The sequence below is a fragment of the Tursiops truncatus genome, chromosome 6 (assembly GCF_011762595.2).
Source record: "Tursiops truncatus isolate mTurTru1 chromosome 6, mTurTru1.mat.Y, whole genome shotgun sequence".
NCBI classification, from domain to species: Eukaryota; Metazoa; Chordata; class Mammalia; order Artiodactyla; family Delphinidae; genus Tursiops; species Tursiops truncatus.
This window is the reverse complement of record NC_047039.1, coordinates 89,524,826-89,539,814: the sequence shown is the minus strand read 5'-3', so window position 1 is coordinate 89,539,814 and position 14,989 is coordinate 89,524,826. Positions and strand designations below refer to the sequence as shown.

Here is a 14,989-nt window from a genome sequence, read left to right as displayed (position 1 = left end):
TTTCCACTGCCGTGGCCCAGGTTCAATCCCTGGTCGGGGAACCTTTAAAGATCCCACAAGCCTTGCAGCATGGCCAAAAAAAAAAAAGAGGCTCGCAGAGAGCAAGAAACTCTGTGGGAACCATGCATGTCAGGAACCACGGCTACAGACTCCTCGGTACTGTATGCAGCCTGCTGCCTGTACTGGTTGCCTTAAGGGACCTTGCAGACAGCCCTTTCCAGTGGACATTCATGACTGGCATGTTGTGCCCAATCTAGGCTCCAGACAGGTATGTGCGGTGCCTTTGAAAAGCCCCAGGGCACAGTGGCCAGGGTCCACGCTGGCCAAGTCATAAGGTCCATCCGCACCAGGCTGCAGAACAAGGAGCATGTGATTAAGGCCCTCCACAGGGCCAAGTTCAAGTTCCCTGGCCACCAGAAGAGCCACATCTCCAAGAAGTGGGCATTTACTAAGTTTAATGCAGATGAATTTGAAAACAAGGTGGCAGAAAAGCAGCTCATCCCAGATGGCTGTGAGGTCAAATACATCCGTAATCCTGGCCCTCTGGGCAAGCGGCGGACCCTGCACTCAGGAGAGCCTTGGCACCGTCCCCTCCTTACTCACGCCCACCAATAAGTCCTACTCTCCTGTCCAAAAAAAAAGAACCACGGCTACAGGCTCAAAATAGATGAGGGCAGTGAAATACATCAGATATGCCGAGCCCAGGACAGATTTACCTGATAAGTCCTCTGCAATCACAAATTCATCCTTTATAGACGAAAACTCCACCTCTGTCTGGTTACTGGCATTCATGGACCCAGAGCGCGGCTCGTTCGCATTGTCTTCGGCAACGTCCGTCGGCTGCAGAAATGCCGTGTGGACATCCTGGATATGCGCCTTGAGATCTTCGTAAGACGGGGCTCTAAAGTCACAGCCATCGCACTGAAGCACCTCCATCATCTGGGTCTACCCTCTCACATTAGGAACCTGCGGTGGCAGAAGGCAGACGAAACACCTTAAGGCCTGCGCTCATCGCGTACCCCAGGCTGCTGGGGCTACAAGTCCATTGATGGAAGAAATTCCAATATCGGCCATTTCCTCTCACTGGACTTTGCCAGATGGAACACTGGCCAAAGAAAGGAAATCAGACATAACAGGGATGGTGTCCTTGACTTCCTAACTTCAAAGAAGGGGGGAAAAACCAGGTAAACTTTTTCTAGCTTGATGTATCTGCAAGTGCTATGTGCCAAAGAAACCCCTAATACTTCAAAAGTTTTAGTAGTTTCTGAATTTCTTGACTGAATTCAGATTTCTTGGTAGGTTAATACTGACTTTGATTCCGGCTGGGACCAGTTTTATTTTTGAACCAGAATCTTCTCAGAAGTAAAGAGGGGGCCAAACAGAAGAAAGGACAAACTTCACTCTTCATTAGCTGTTTTAATACTGTAAAACATTGATGTTTTATCACCAAATGGTGAAACAGTACTGAATCTCTGAGTGGCAGTAGGAAGCGCTTTTATTGTATCTTTTTATTCTTCTACTCTCTTAACTGATATTGCGGTACACCTCCTTCTTCCCTTCTTTAAACGGTTTATTTTTTTTTTTTCATGAGCTAAATGGTTATTTGCTTTTTACTACCTACCAATTATAACCTAACAGCTTCTCCAATCTAATTAGGTCATAAAATATTTCTCAAGAGATTCTTAAACAACCAACTTTAGATGACAATCCAGTTTCTAGTTTCAGGTTGCACCTCGGTACCTCGATTTACACTAAGGCAACAGAAATGCACGTGGTTTGGAAGAAGGGCTTCTAAGGCAGGACTTTCCCTTTTTCTACTTCTCCCCTTTACAAATGTGGAGTGCATACTTGGCCATAACAAGCAGTGAACCTGATTCAGAATAAAGTAAAACTTGCCCGGCTGCCTCTGTCCTGCTATTTACTGTGTGATTGAAAGATACAGATAGCTTCACACGAACTCAATGGAGCGGCCCACCATTAAGAAGTTAAAAATGTATGAGAAGGCATACGCCTTCCTATCTTAAGTTGAGATACCCAGTTATTATCTTAATGACTGAGTTACTTCACTGAGCTCATAGCAAACTCTACTGAGTCACTGTAATCTAGAACCAGATGTCCAAGAACAAAAGCCACAAGCCAAATCTTTCGATACTTTGATCGTACAGCAACTTTCTATACTTTTATTGTAAAAGATCAATGATTTCTGCAGGAAGAATACTGTGGAGAAATCTGTCAATGCAGTGAAAGGAGCTATGGCAGGAGGATTTTCTCTGAAAGAATGCTCCTGTGAAAATAACTCCTGGCAAGTCCAGCTCTGGACAGCCTGAGCTTGCAGAGTGAGACACACAGAGATTTACCTTCTCCCCTTTCACCCAGCAATTTCTCCTTTTTTTCAATAAACCCTGAACTGTGCACCAGAGTCCCTGTCGGCTAACTCAGCCTCCATATTCCCAGCCACACCAGCTTTTGTGTCTCAGCACCAACCCAAATTGTGTGGAAGAGGTTGCTATCAGCTCTGGATCAAATTACAGCCGTCACCGAGGCCCCACCCCACTTCTCCTTTTCGCACAGCCCATTAGACCTGAACACAAATTTTTCCATAGTGCAGACGACTCCTGCATTTAGAACACTTCACGGCAAAAAGGCAGATCATCCAGTGTGCGCTCCCCATCCCCCCAGCTTAGTCCTTTCATCTCAGCCAAACAAGCCACAGCTCTGCTGAATGTGTTTATCACACTTTCAAGAGATAGGAGCTCCTGCGTCACTGGAGCTCTAAGTCTCACTAAGCTGCCCTAGTCCTCTGAGCTTCAGGAGCGGCCATTTTAGCTCAGAGCCTCCCTTCTGAGCACAACATGGCTTCTCTGGGATGGATGCTGCCAGGCTGCCGGGCCGAGGCAACAGGAGAGGAGCAGCCTGGGCCCCTCCTCTGCCCTCCTCCTCCCAACAAAGGAGGAACTGTTTTCACTCCTTCCCGAAAAAGCAGCACCTCTCTCCTCCTCAAATGTCATTCACCAGGATCTCCGAAGGTTCTTTTATCCCATGCCTGATGGGCTAGTCCGTTCATCCCAGCACAGCCCTGGTTACCGCAGGACGTTCCTGGACCAGACCCTGTTCTCCAGCTGCCTTTGGGGGTGGGCTGGAGGGGGGAACCTCCAGAATGCCTTGGCTTCTTGGGAGTCGTCCTTCCACACACAGAAGACATACCATCCGACTCTGCTTGCCAGATTCCAAAGTCTAATGACCTTTGTTAATCACCAGCCAGTCTGTCTGCATCAGCGGACCCTGCCAACAGGCACACCCTTCAACACAAAGGCTGTAGCTATTCCTTTTAAAAGAGGTTCTCTGAAAGCTCCATTGTGTAGCCGAGAGCAAAACAAAATCTCTTCCCTTCAAAACTTCAAGCCTTTAGAAATAATGCAACAAAAGGCTTTCTGCTGTGTGTCTTTTGGAAAGTTTGAGCCTAGTTCGCACAACATCCACCAAAAAAATGACAGTTCTGCCCAAGGAAAGCAGGGCACCTTTGGCATTAAGTCATCCACCCCGAGATGAAATTCATCTCTCTGCACGGTTCTCTAATATCTTGGTGTCTTCCGAAGCTCTTAGCAAGGAAGGATTCAAACTTCGCTGGATGCAAACAAACCAACGGTCTCCTTGCTCTGCTACAAAGGAGATTAAAGGGTTAGGAGATCAGGAAAAAAAAAAAAAGCCACTGATTTGGAAAAAGAAGAGATGATGAAAGTGATTTCCTAATAGGTTCTAGCTTTAATGTTGTTGCAGACTCTACCTCAAAAATAGCACAGAGCCTTAGAAGAGGTTAATCTCCAGGCTGCCGAGAGAACCAGTGTCTGGTTACCACCGAGTGGCCTTCAACTGGATGTCTGCACTGAGTCCTCAGATGAGGATGTGGCCTCCTCTGAAAGCCATTTTGTCTTTGTGCACACATTGCTCCTGGAGACGCTGACAGAAGGAAACAGAAATTGCCTGCATGGCCTAAACAATCAAAGACACAGAAACTTGACGTGTTTATGAGACTGAGGACGCACACATGGGCGAAAAGTGAGAGGAGGGAGGCGGAGACGGAACAGGGGAGGAGAGAGACAAAGAAAGCTGGACCTGAGGATGACCCATCCATCAGCTCGAGGATGTTTTTGCAGCAGATGGTAATCCTCTGAGAAACCAACAACAAAGATGGGAACAAAGATGAGAAATACTCTCTTGCATATTTGACTGTTTCATCAACCGAGAAAGAACAGCAACCCTAAAAGGCTACACCAGACACTGAGCTGCTACCAAATGACGATTTCAAGTTAAAAGCCTTGATCTCCTATCTATTTACTTTATTTAAAAATTCTACTGCGATAATGAGATTAGCAGTATTTTTTTTTTTCCCACTGACCAAATCAGCAAAATCAAAAGCCGAAGAGGAAGCTTCTGAACTAACTGAAAGAAATGCTATTTCAAAAGGTCATGAGATGAATCTACAAATCAAACAAGCGTGTCCCCCCCCCCCCACCGGCCCCATCTCCTACTCCCAATGCAATATCTCCAGGCCCCTCAAGGTCAAACAGGCATCGGACGACTAGACTCACACCACCACCCATGATGAGGCCTTGGCAGGCAGGTGAAAAATGGATTCGTTCCCAAATAAGCTAGCACCTAATGTGATTAGTCCTCCTAATGTGAAACCTCTAGACGACCATACTAATTGACCATACTAATTATCCACGACTCTGCACTACGGATTGCCACGTGTTGGTCTGTGCAATTTACATGGATAAGTCTATAGAGTTTTCAAGAGGTGGGGTTTTGATGGGAAACCCCAAACCCAACTTTCCATATTGGACAAACTCTTGAAGACATATTTAAAGAAAATCCAGAGATCTTGTTAAGGATTGGGAATATACAGCTGAGAAGGGGGAAAGGGAGAGAATGGCCACCAGCTGCTCTTCCTCAATCTTAAAAACACCAATTTTGAACCTATTTTCAAAACAGAAACAGACTCCCCGACATAGGAAACAAACTTATGGTTACCAAAGAGGGAAGGGGGAGGGAGGGATAAATTAGGAGTTTGGGATTAACAGAATCAAACTACTATATATAAAAAAAAGATGGCAAGGTCCTACTGTATAGCACAGGGAACTATGTTCAATATCTTGTAATAAACTATGACGGAAAAGAATCTAAAAAAAGACAGATAAGTAGATCTATATATATAATTGAATCACTTTGCTATACTTCAGAAAGTAACACAGGGAATTAATTCCCTGGCGGTCCAGTGGTTAGGACTCTGCACTTCCACTGCAGGGGGCGCAGGTTCAACCCCTGGTCCGGGAACTTAAGATCCCACATGCCATGCGGTGTGGCCAAAAAATTAAAAAATTAAAAAATAAATTAAAAACACAGAAAGTAACACAGCGCTGTAAATCAACTACACTTCAACTTAAAAAAACCCACCAATTTTAATTCCTACCGTCTGCCCACCCACTTTCTGTGTTCACAATTTCAGAGACCCATTATGCCTCCATTTTCCTCCTGTGAAGGTGAAAGGGGACAATCCACAGGTTCATCATGTGTCCTCCCCACTCACTGCCCAGACAGGAGGGGAGAAGGGAGGCGCCCTGGGTGTTTGAGGGCACTCCTACAATCCTGCCACCACAACCCTCACCTGGGTCACCTCGGCGAGCACTGTTCTCCAGGATTGCATGGAGCACGAACACGGTCTTCAAGTCAAAATCCCAACTGTCTCCGGGAAGTGTCCAAATGAAAAGGTGCAGGCGTTGCCTGGACCTACCCTGTTCTCTGACTGAAGGACTGCAGACCAGAAATAAAGCTGTGAAGCACCACAGCCACAGGGATTCAAGAGCAACTAATTATAAGCTTCAAAGCCTTTGAGAAATAGAACCAGAAACACCGTAAGATGCTTTTCCTATGTCCACTCCAGAAACCTAGTTTCATTTGTAAGACACTGAACTCCTCCGTTCTCTTGAATCACAATTCTAAGAAAAGGCTTTAGTGAGCACCTATTGTCTGTGCTTTTCTTACTTTCCTTTCCCATGATTGGAAAAACCAGTTATCAGTTAGTGGAATGCATAAACTTCGGCACCGTTCAGCTAGAAAGACAGAAAAATCAGGAACTTAAAGATCATTCTACAAATGTATTTGAGATCGGAAACTGTTGCTATGATGAGGTCAAAGAGCTGCGGGGTGTGTTGGGAAGTTAACATCTCTTATTTCAAGCCCCAGGAACGTGGTTTGGGAGGAAAGAAGAATTTTCATGCTTAGGATGAAAAATGAGGGGAAAAAAAAAATCACTAACTAATCCACTTTTAGCAACAAGACGTGTTGTACATCACTGCTTATCATTTACTCTTGTCATGGTCGAAGTGGGAGTTCTAATTTAAAAATCATTTAAAGCATCTTTCCAAACAGGACTGGATCAAGAAATAGAGGTAGAAATCTCCTTTCAGGAAAAGGAACAGTAGTTACGGAATCACACTTACAAATGCAAATACAGACTGTAGATATGCACACACAGGCATGCATATATATGCAAACACATGTATCACAGGGTGCCTGTCCTCTGCACATACGTATATACGTACATACGTGTACGTATATATGAAATAATTCATTTTCTTGATTTAATTTGAACTCAGATAGGGGCATGTGCCCTCCAGATTTAACACTTCTGTTAGAACACTTCTGAATAAGTACAAATGACATACATACTCTTCCCATGTTACAGTGATTAAAAAAAAATAAGCCAACAAAATAAACCAACAAAGAACTTCCAACAACAAGATACCTACATTGATCCCACAACATTTGGTACAACTATAGATCCTGGCTCACCATGTGGTGTCTTCAAATGTCCTATCCAATGTTTATACTGTTTGCTACATGATCTAAGCAGTTCTGTGTACTCTTGGCAATTCACCACACTAATGAAAGGTTTAACATATCAGGGAGGATAAATAATTAAGGAATTCAGAAGGGAGACACAGCTGTTCTTCAAAACCAAATTTTCAGAAGAGAAAGGATTAATTTGCAATCACATATGTAACCCCCAAGATGAGACTGAATTTAAATAGTAGCAGAGAAATACCACGCGAGCCTGAGTCCTGCCAATGCCCATGTGTGGCCTCTGTTCCATCTCTGGGACAGAGTCTGAAGCAGGCAATCTGCAGATTAATAACCCCAGTCACCTTGCGGCCAAGGATGCTAGCCTTCAGGTTCTCTTATTTTAGCTTTGTTTTCCTGAATCAAGTTTTCAAGTTTTACAGAGCATGTTGGAGTAATATTTCATAACAGATAACCTCGGGGATCATTATTAAAATGAGATGATCTAATCCAAATGACCAACAAAATATCAGATATGTAAACAAGAGGCCATTCTGGCTGAGTGACCTGTTATGAAAGCAGGTAGTGAGTGTCTAATACAGAAAGAGATAGTACATACCTTCTGGAGAATTCATGCATTCCTTTGCAATGATATAAGGCTAATTGAGGCCAACCGGCCAATAGGCAGCCTGCCAGCTCTCCTGTCCTTAGAAAAGGAAGCGTGTGATTTGAATAAGGAGATAAAAGAGGAGAGAAGGGACTAGAAAAGAAAGGGAGGAAGCAGGGTGGTATCTCAGGAGCTTTAGACTTCATTGTCTGCGAAGGGGAACCTGCAGTTCACCAGATAAGTCCAATTCTGAGAAGCGTCCTGACAATATTCTCCTTGAGAAACAAAACAAAATGAAGACGCCTCCACATGCTAAAATTCTCAAAAGGCAACCATGACAAATGAGATCCCAGCTCATTTTGTTCTTCCAAATGAGCGAAAACCACTCTTAGGGTCGAATGCATTCTCTGAAATGTCATGGGTCCATCAGGAAATTCCTTGGAAACTCTGAAGCCATTCTTGCCCGAGCCTGGAGATCAAGAGGGACCCGATTTCTCTCCTCTAGAGCCAAACCTCACCCCAACGGCAGAGACAGAAAATCGCTGTATTCCTTTGTAGACTCTTCAGCATGCTGGCTGGGTTTCCACAGACACTTTTCACACTACAAGAACTCTCATTATAAAAATTGTAAAATTAAAGGGAAGTTGCAGATATGCTGCTGGGTCTTCATTACAGAACTGATTAAGACGCAGAGTAAGCAGAAGCTGCAGTCAAAGGCATCTTCCATATCGTGAAAGACCAAACCACGCGTTGAGTAGCTCCTCTGTGCGTCTGAAGGCTTCGCTGACCACAGGCCTTGGGCATGTCTTCACAGCCAGATCTGTGCCCGGCACAGAAGGTCTGGCCAACCCCACCACGTCTAAATTCTACAGTTTTAGTGAATGAATCCAGAAACCATTCGAACAACTCACCTTGCTCTCTATTACCTTCTGAGAGGAAAAAAAAAAACAAAAAGCAAAACGAAAGGATCCAGGGCTGGTGAAAGTATAAGAAAGTTTTGCCAGAAGAACCTCTCTTATTTGAGGAAAAGCCCACAAAAGTCCCAATCTAATCCCTCTGAGATTTGTTCTTTGCCTTGTGCTCACGCTGTGCTCAGAAAATTCAGACAAGTCACTTCCTTTAAATGAGAATTGTCCCGAGTCTGCCTATATCTGTGGCACACAAGGCCCTGATGCAGTAACCTTTCCAGTTCAATTTCTTATATTTGACAAAATATAGCCACTCCATGGTTCCTGATCTAACTACCCCCTCAGGCTGAAAGCCCTAAGCAGACTGCTTTCTGGAAAGGTAAACAATGGCTGGGCTTGTGTGAATCAGGAATCATGACCACTGTGAAGTCCTCCTATTCAAGAAGATTGTGATTTTTTTTTTTTTCTCCTCTTGGCCTCCACCTATAGCAGAAGGCACTGCCCACTGAGCTCCATTGGTTCTCCTACCCCGTTCCAAGAAAACAGGAAAAACACCCTATGTTCTTATGTATGGAACTGGCAGATACCCAAGAATTAGGAATATTTTATTTTACATGATAGCTAAAGAATTCCTTTTCTCTTGCAGTCTCCAATCTACTCTCAGCAAGTAAGTTTACTCCTAAAAATCACTGCGCCTCAAGAACTTCTTAGCAGAAAGTTAAGACATTTGTCTGCCAACACAACAGTGGGATTTATCACCATGTGAAAACACTACAGTGGCTCAGGTACTTGGCCAAGCCCCACGTTCCATAAATCCTTAATGAAAATCTCACTTTGCCCAACAAACTTAGGTCTTTCAGCTTATTCACTATGGGGCTGCTCAAAAAAAAAAAAAAAGACAAGGATCCAGAAATGCCTCTCCAGCAAGTAAAATAATTTATTCCCAGCAGGTGTGATGGCTCCGCCTGCCACCTTCACCTTGAACAAGTCTTTCGAAGCCTTTACTTGGATCATTTCACTAAATGAAGAGATTAGATTATGCCAGTCAACCTTTTGTACAAAGGAGTGTTTTACAAAATTTTCTTCTCGTATTTTGAAAGATTTTTTTCTGACTTAATTCATCTCTCACTTTTTATTATTATTCAGAGACAAATAAATGCCTAGTTTCATCACGGCTGACTCCTCCTCATGCAATTCTGGGCTCAAAGGTTCTATCCTCCAAGGGGCTTTCTCACAACTCCATCTAATATTAGCCCGCCCTCCCCATCCCCATGAAATCGAGCCCCTATCCACAGCTCTGACCATGCTGACTTTCTCTTACCACATGACGCTGCCTTTTAAGTTCCTTCACTGTTGCTATGATACCTGTTTGTTTGTGCTCCATCTCCCTCTGCTAGAACACAGGCACCCTGATAGCAAGCCCACACCTGTCTATTTACACTGGTATCTTCAGCACTGGGGACAGTTCACACAATGGGTACTCAGCAAATGTGCTGAATGAATGAACAAATGAATGAATGAAGCAGAGCTTGTGAGTGATAAGATTCCAATCAAACATAAAAAGATTGGTTATGAGAGTTAGACTCTTCTACTAACCTTATGTTGTCACAGAGCAGTGGTCCCAACCAGGGGCAATCTTACCCCCACAGACCCCAGCCCAGGGATATCTGGAGACACTTTTGGTTCTCACAACTGGGTGGGGGCGGGGGGAGCGGTGCTACTGGTATCTAATGCGTAGAGGCCAGGGATGCTGCTAAACATCCTACGACGCACAGGAAAACCCCCATAAGGAAGAAGGATCTGGTCCAAAATGACAAGAGTGTGGAGGATGGAAACCCTGTCACAAGTGGTCTCTAGGTATTTTCAGTCTCTGCCTGTAAGCCACCTGCCTTTATAAGCCTTTCATGTGGTCCTGGCTGGGGAATCTCAGGACTAGATGATCAGCAAGTTCTCTTCCAGCTCAAAGATTCTATGGTTCCATGGTTCAAAATGATCTTAGTAGCCTTCCTGTCCTTTGACATCATGAGAGTTTTAGTTTTATTTTTCTGATTTGGGTATTTTACTATAAACTTTTCAAGAAAAATCCAAGATTAAGGAATATAACTGGTCCATCTGTCCTTAGTGATAAGCCCCTTGCACTGATGATGACCCTGTGGGCTCTGTGGGTGAGGGATCCACATCATTAAAAATGGTCAAGTCCTACAGTTAGCACGTGGCCTCCAACTAAAATTTCTATGAAAAACGTCATGCACATTTTCTCCTCGCCAACATACAAAATTATCTTCTCTCAAAGTGACGGGGCCCCAGGCTACTCAAAATCACTCTTCAAAGGATGAGTACCGTGCTCCTTTTGGTTCTTACATCCCCAGGGCCCAGCACGGGTCTGGCCCTGACAAGATCTGTGGGATGAATGAGTGTGCGCATGCCTGCTTTCCAGGAGAAAATTAACCAGTGGTACCAACCCAAAGTAAACATATAGGAACCTAAGCAATTCCAGAGAGGCTCCATGACCAGAAAAACAAAACAAAACTTAGCACTATATCCCACTGCTCCCACTCAGCTCATAAAGTTCATGAAGCCACATCACAGCACTTGGCTGACTCCTGGGATATTAGGAATTCCACGTCCCCACCTGTCCTTGATCCGTGAGGAAGTGGCCACCTTGCTTTTCCTCACCATCCAAGCAGAAGGTACTCTGGCAGCATCATTCTACCCACATATTTATAACACTGCTAAGCTCCCCTAAACTGATGTGACACTTGGAATCATCACCTGGGGCTACACTTGAGACTTATCTGGTTGCCTTCCCTCCACAAAAAAACCTTTCAATTCTTGTTTGCAAAGATTCTGGAAAGGCTGAGGAACAATTCTCCCCGATAGCTCAAAACTGTATAAACCTTTTCAGTAGAGGAAAGTATAAAGAAATTAGGTAGGAACAGAGTTCTCTCTCCTTGGCTTCCCTAAAAAATATTGAAACAATAAATTACCTGTGCCTTCTTTAACTCAAACAGAAGACTTCACTCCTAAAAGTTAACTATCTGTAAGCTCATTCGTGCCCACTAGAGAGGAGATCTCAAAGACCATGTCGTCCAATGGGGCCCAATATCTTCATTTTTCAGTTAGTGAAACCGAAGGTCTCAGGAAAAATAACCTGCCCAAGGCTTCTGGAACATACTCTCTGAAGCAGGAAAAAAAAAAAATCTGTTGAATTCCATAATTAGAGAAAGGAAATCGGCAGTAAAAACACTCTAAAAATGTTATTCAGTTCATTAGTAGTTATTCACACTTGAAGTCCACGCCCCATATATTCTCACAAACAAGAGTCTTTCTTCACTGAGGAGGCAGATTCCAGAATAACCCCCAGTGTCTCCTCCTCTGCTCAGAATTCTATACTCAGGAGGTTAACTGAAAGGGTGCAAACTCCATCATCTGCAGTCTGGCTGTTCAAAGATCTTCTTAGGCACAGAGGCAGTGTGCTCCTGCTTCAGAAACACATGTGGGAGACTGAAAGTTGCTGACAAAGGTATACACAGAAGAACGAGATCCATAACACCGAATCGTCTTTCCTCAGAATCCACCCTCATGGAATCAGAACAAGGTTATGTAGTAGCTTTATACCCACCAAATCTACCCCATGAGAAGCTTCGTCTTGTTTCTTATGGAAAATGTGCTCTGCCAACAAAGTGGCTGAAGAGGCTGGCTGAATGAGCCTTAGGGGTGTCTGGAAACATCAGGGTCAGTTCATTTAAAATGAACCTGTCTCCTTGTGACACAGCCAGTCAGTGGCTCGGACCAATAATTTCAGAATACCGTGGACACCAGATTCCATTTCAAATTACACGTCATATCCTGAAACCAACCACAACTTAGAATATGTCACCACGTTTACTAATACATTTATATTATACTATATTATATATTTATCCCTTATTTATCTATATTCCTAGTAGATATCTACATCCATTTGTTGGATATGAAAAACTAAATGCATCCGAAAGGCCAGTAATCATCTTTAACTTTTTAAATATTCCCCCCATATGGGTCTCTTAGGAAAGAGTCCCTTACCATAATGAAAAGAATGACTCAGAGGGCTTCCCTGGTGGCGCAGCGCTTAAGAATCCACCTGCCAGTGCAGGGGACATGGGTTCGAGCCCTGGTCCGGGAAGATCCCACATGCCGTGGAGCAACTAAGCCCGTGCGCCACAACTACTGAGCCTGCGCTCTAGAGCCCGTGAGCCACAACTACTCAGCCCACATGCCGCAACTACTGAAGCCTGCGAGCCTAGAGCCCGCGCTCCGCAACAAGAGAAGCCACCACACCGCACGAAGAGTAGCCCCCGCTCACCGCAACTAGAAAAAGCCCGCGTGCAACAATAAAGACCCAACAGAGCCAAAAATAAATTAAATAAATAAGTTTTTTTTTTAAAAAAAAGAATGACTTAGAAATCAGGAGGATGCTGAGATCTCCATGTTTGTCCACGTTTTCCTCAGTGTAGAATACTTTTACCTACGTTTTGAAGATCCACATAATTCCCATCCTTTAAGAAAATGATTCTCAAAGAGAGATCCCTAGACCAGCAGCACCGGCCAAGAATTCATTAGGAATGCAATTTCTCAGGTTCCGCTCCAGACTCTGTGAATCAGAAACCCTGGGGGTAGGGCCCCGCACGCAATCTGTATTTTAACAAGCCCTCAAGGGGATCCTCATGCTCACTCCAGTTTTAAGATCAAGCTCAAATCTTCCCTCTAGTCCCTGAGACCAGCAGCTGGAATGCTGAGTTCCCTTCTCCATCGCACTGGGAGCCCTACTTATAAGCCCTGTTGATTGAATGAATACGATAATAGCTATGCAGTCTTTAAAGAGCCTAGGAGAAGACTAATGTTTGCAAATATTTCACTTATTTAACAATTAATGGGAAAATACTAAGTTGCAGAACCCAGCATCAGAAGCTAATAAGAGCACACCCTTAAAAGACAGAGTTAATATCTGTGAAAGAATGAATACTGTGGCCAAGACAATGCTGATACTGATATTCATCTCCCTTAATAATTTAAGAACGGTTCATGACATGGTGTCCTTGATATTTCTAAAGTGGGATGTGGCAATACACAAAGGAAAGAAGTGGAGTATTTTATACAGAAAATACTAAGAGTTGGGTAAATCCTCAGGACCCAAGCCTCTTGTATGACAGAAGGCTTTCATAATAAAACAAAATCTTATTAGAAAACATTCAAACTTGGAGTGGTTATTTGATTACCACACTAAAGCTGCAGTGCTGAGTTAAACCCACTGTAAGGATCAACGTCTGAAAACACAGAAGTGTTTGGAAATCCCTCAGAACACGGATATGTGCTTTAAGCTAACCAAGGGACTTCCAGAAAAAATGGTGGCTAATTGTCTCAAACTGCAAACGAAGTCTTGGGTGAAGGAAAAGAAAGAGGAAAATATAAACAAAGAAAAAAAAAACTGGTCACACCAAACCAGTAGATCTATGGGACCCTCAAATCTAAAGCAGGACTTAAAACTTAGAATCACAGAGTTCAGAGATAAGATTCATCAACTGTGTCCTACCTAGGCATCTAACCAGGACCCTTGCAGATTGCTGAAGGCTACAGAAGAAAGGCAGTCCATCCACACCCAAACTCAGGTTCTGAAAGCAGAATTAAGCAGGATTTAAGGAGGAGATTTAGAGAGATATCATCCTCACTACCTGGGGGCCAAGAGAAAGTTCTCAGAGTCATGTCCTAACTGAAGATGAGTAAGTTAGAAAAAGTGAACTGAGGCCAAAAAAAGTGACAGAAAGAAACATGGCATGGAAAAGACCAATGAACAATATATTTTGAAAGAACAGGGCACAGAAGAATATTATATACAACAATTAACAGAGATACTATAAAAGAAGAGATCAAAGATAAGATGATAAGACATCAGCATGAGATAAAAGAGATGCTGGCAGTTGAAGAAAGAAACTGACAACAAAAATAATTATCACTGCAGAACCGATAAATATATTAAAGTAATAAGAGGTAAAATCCACAAACCAGAATCAAAGTTGATGATGCGGAAAACAGTCTTCAAAAAAACTGCACAAAATGCAGAGGAAAAGGACAAGTAGATGAAAGCAAGTAGAGAACATGACAGGTAAGAGAGTTTGAAAACAGAGATCCAACATACAGATAAAAGGTATTCTCGAGTAGACAGTAAAACGAAACAGGGCAAAACAAAATATGCTCAAATCTGTGATGGAAAATAACTTCCCCGAAATAAAGGAATATCTGATGTTCCAGGGAAAAGTAACAGAATCATCAAAATTGAGACATCTCGGTAAAGGTACAGTTTCCAAGGATAAACACTGATGACTACAAAATCAAGATATTTAAAAATTAGTCAATTGCAGGGGGGGAAAGTCAGACAGCCACAAACTTCTTCCCAGTAACATTCAATGATAAAGAAGAGTGAACGGATGTCTACAGAGGCTTGAGAAAGAGAGAGCAAGATGGGAGTATTCATTTCCCAACTGAATTCACAACCATGTATAAAAGTAATAACACATTTTCCAATCAGCACAGTCAGGGAATGCTGCACTTACTGACTCTTCTTCAAAATCTATTCAGTGATGTAATATATCCAACC

The 14,989-nt window shown here is 43.3% G+C and overlaps 1 protein-coding gene and 1 pseudogene across 10 annotated transcripts in view; one reads left to right on the top strand and one right to left on the bottom strand.

Moving 5' to 3' along the window:
• The window catches only part of ZNF462 (zinc finger protein 462), a 142,475-nt gene that overhangs the window by 85,369 nt on the left and 42,117 nt on the right, over positions 1 to 14,989 (bottom strand). For 8 of the 10 annotated variants that reach the window (XR_004527057.2, XM_033858363.2, XM_033858360.2 and 5 more), the window contains one exon: positions 717 to 966. Coding sequence is in view for 9 of the 10 variants with exons in the window: in XM_033858363.2 (XP_033714254.1) it covers positions 717 to 939 (223 nt within the window). In the remaining variant the exon portion in view is untranslated. Of the gene's footprint in view, positions 1 to 716; positions 967 to 2,986; positions 3,218 to 14,989 lie in introns of those variants that run through there. The other 2 variants (XM_019948966.3, XM_019948967.3) reach the window with 2 other exon arrangements.
• Positions 132 to 213, top strand: LOC117312839 (small nucleolar RNA SNORA70; annotated as a pseudogene).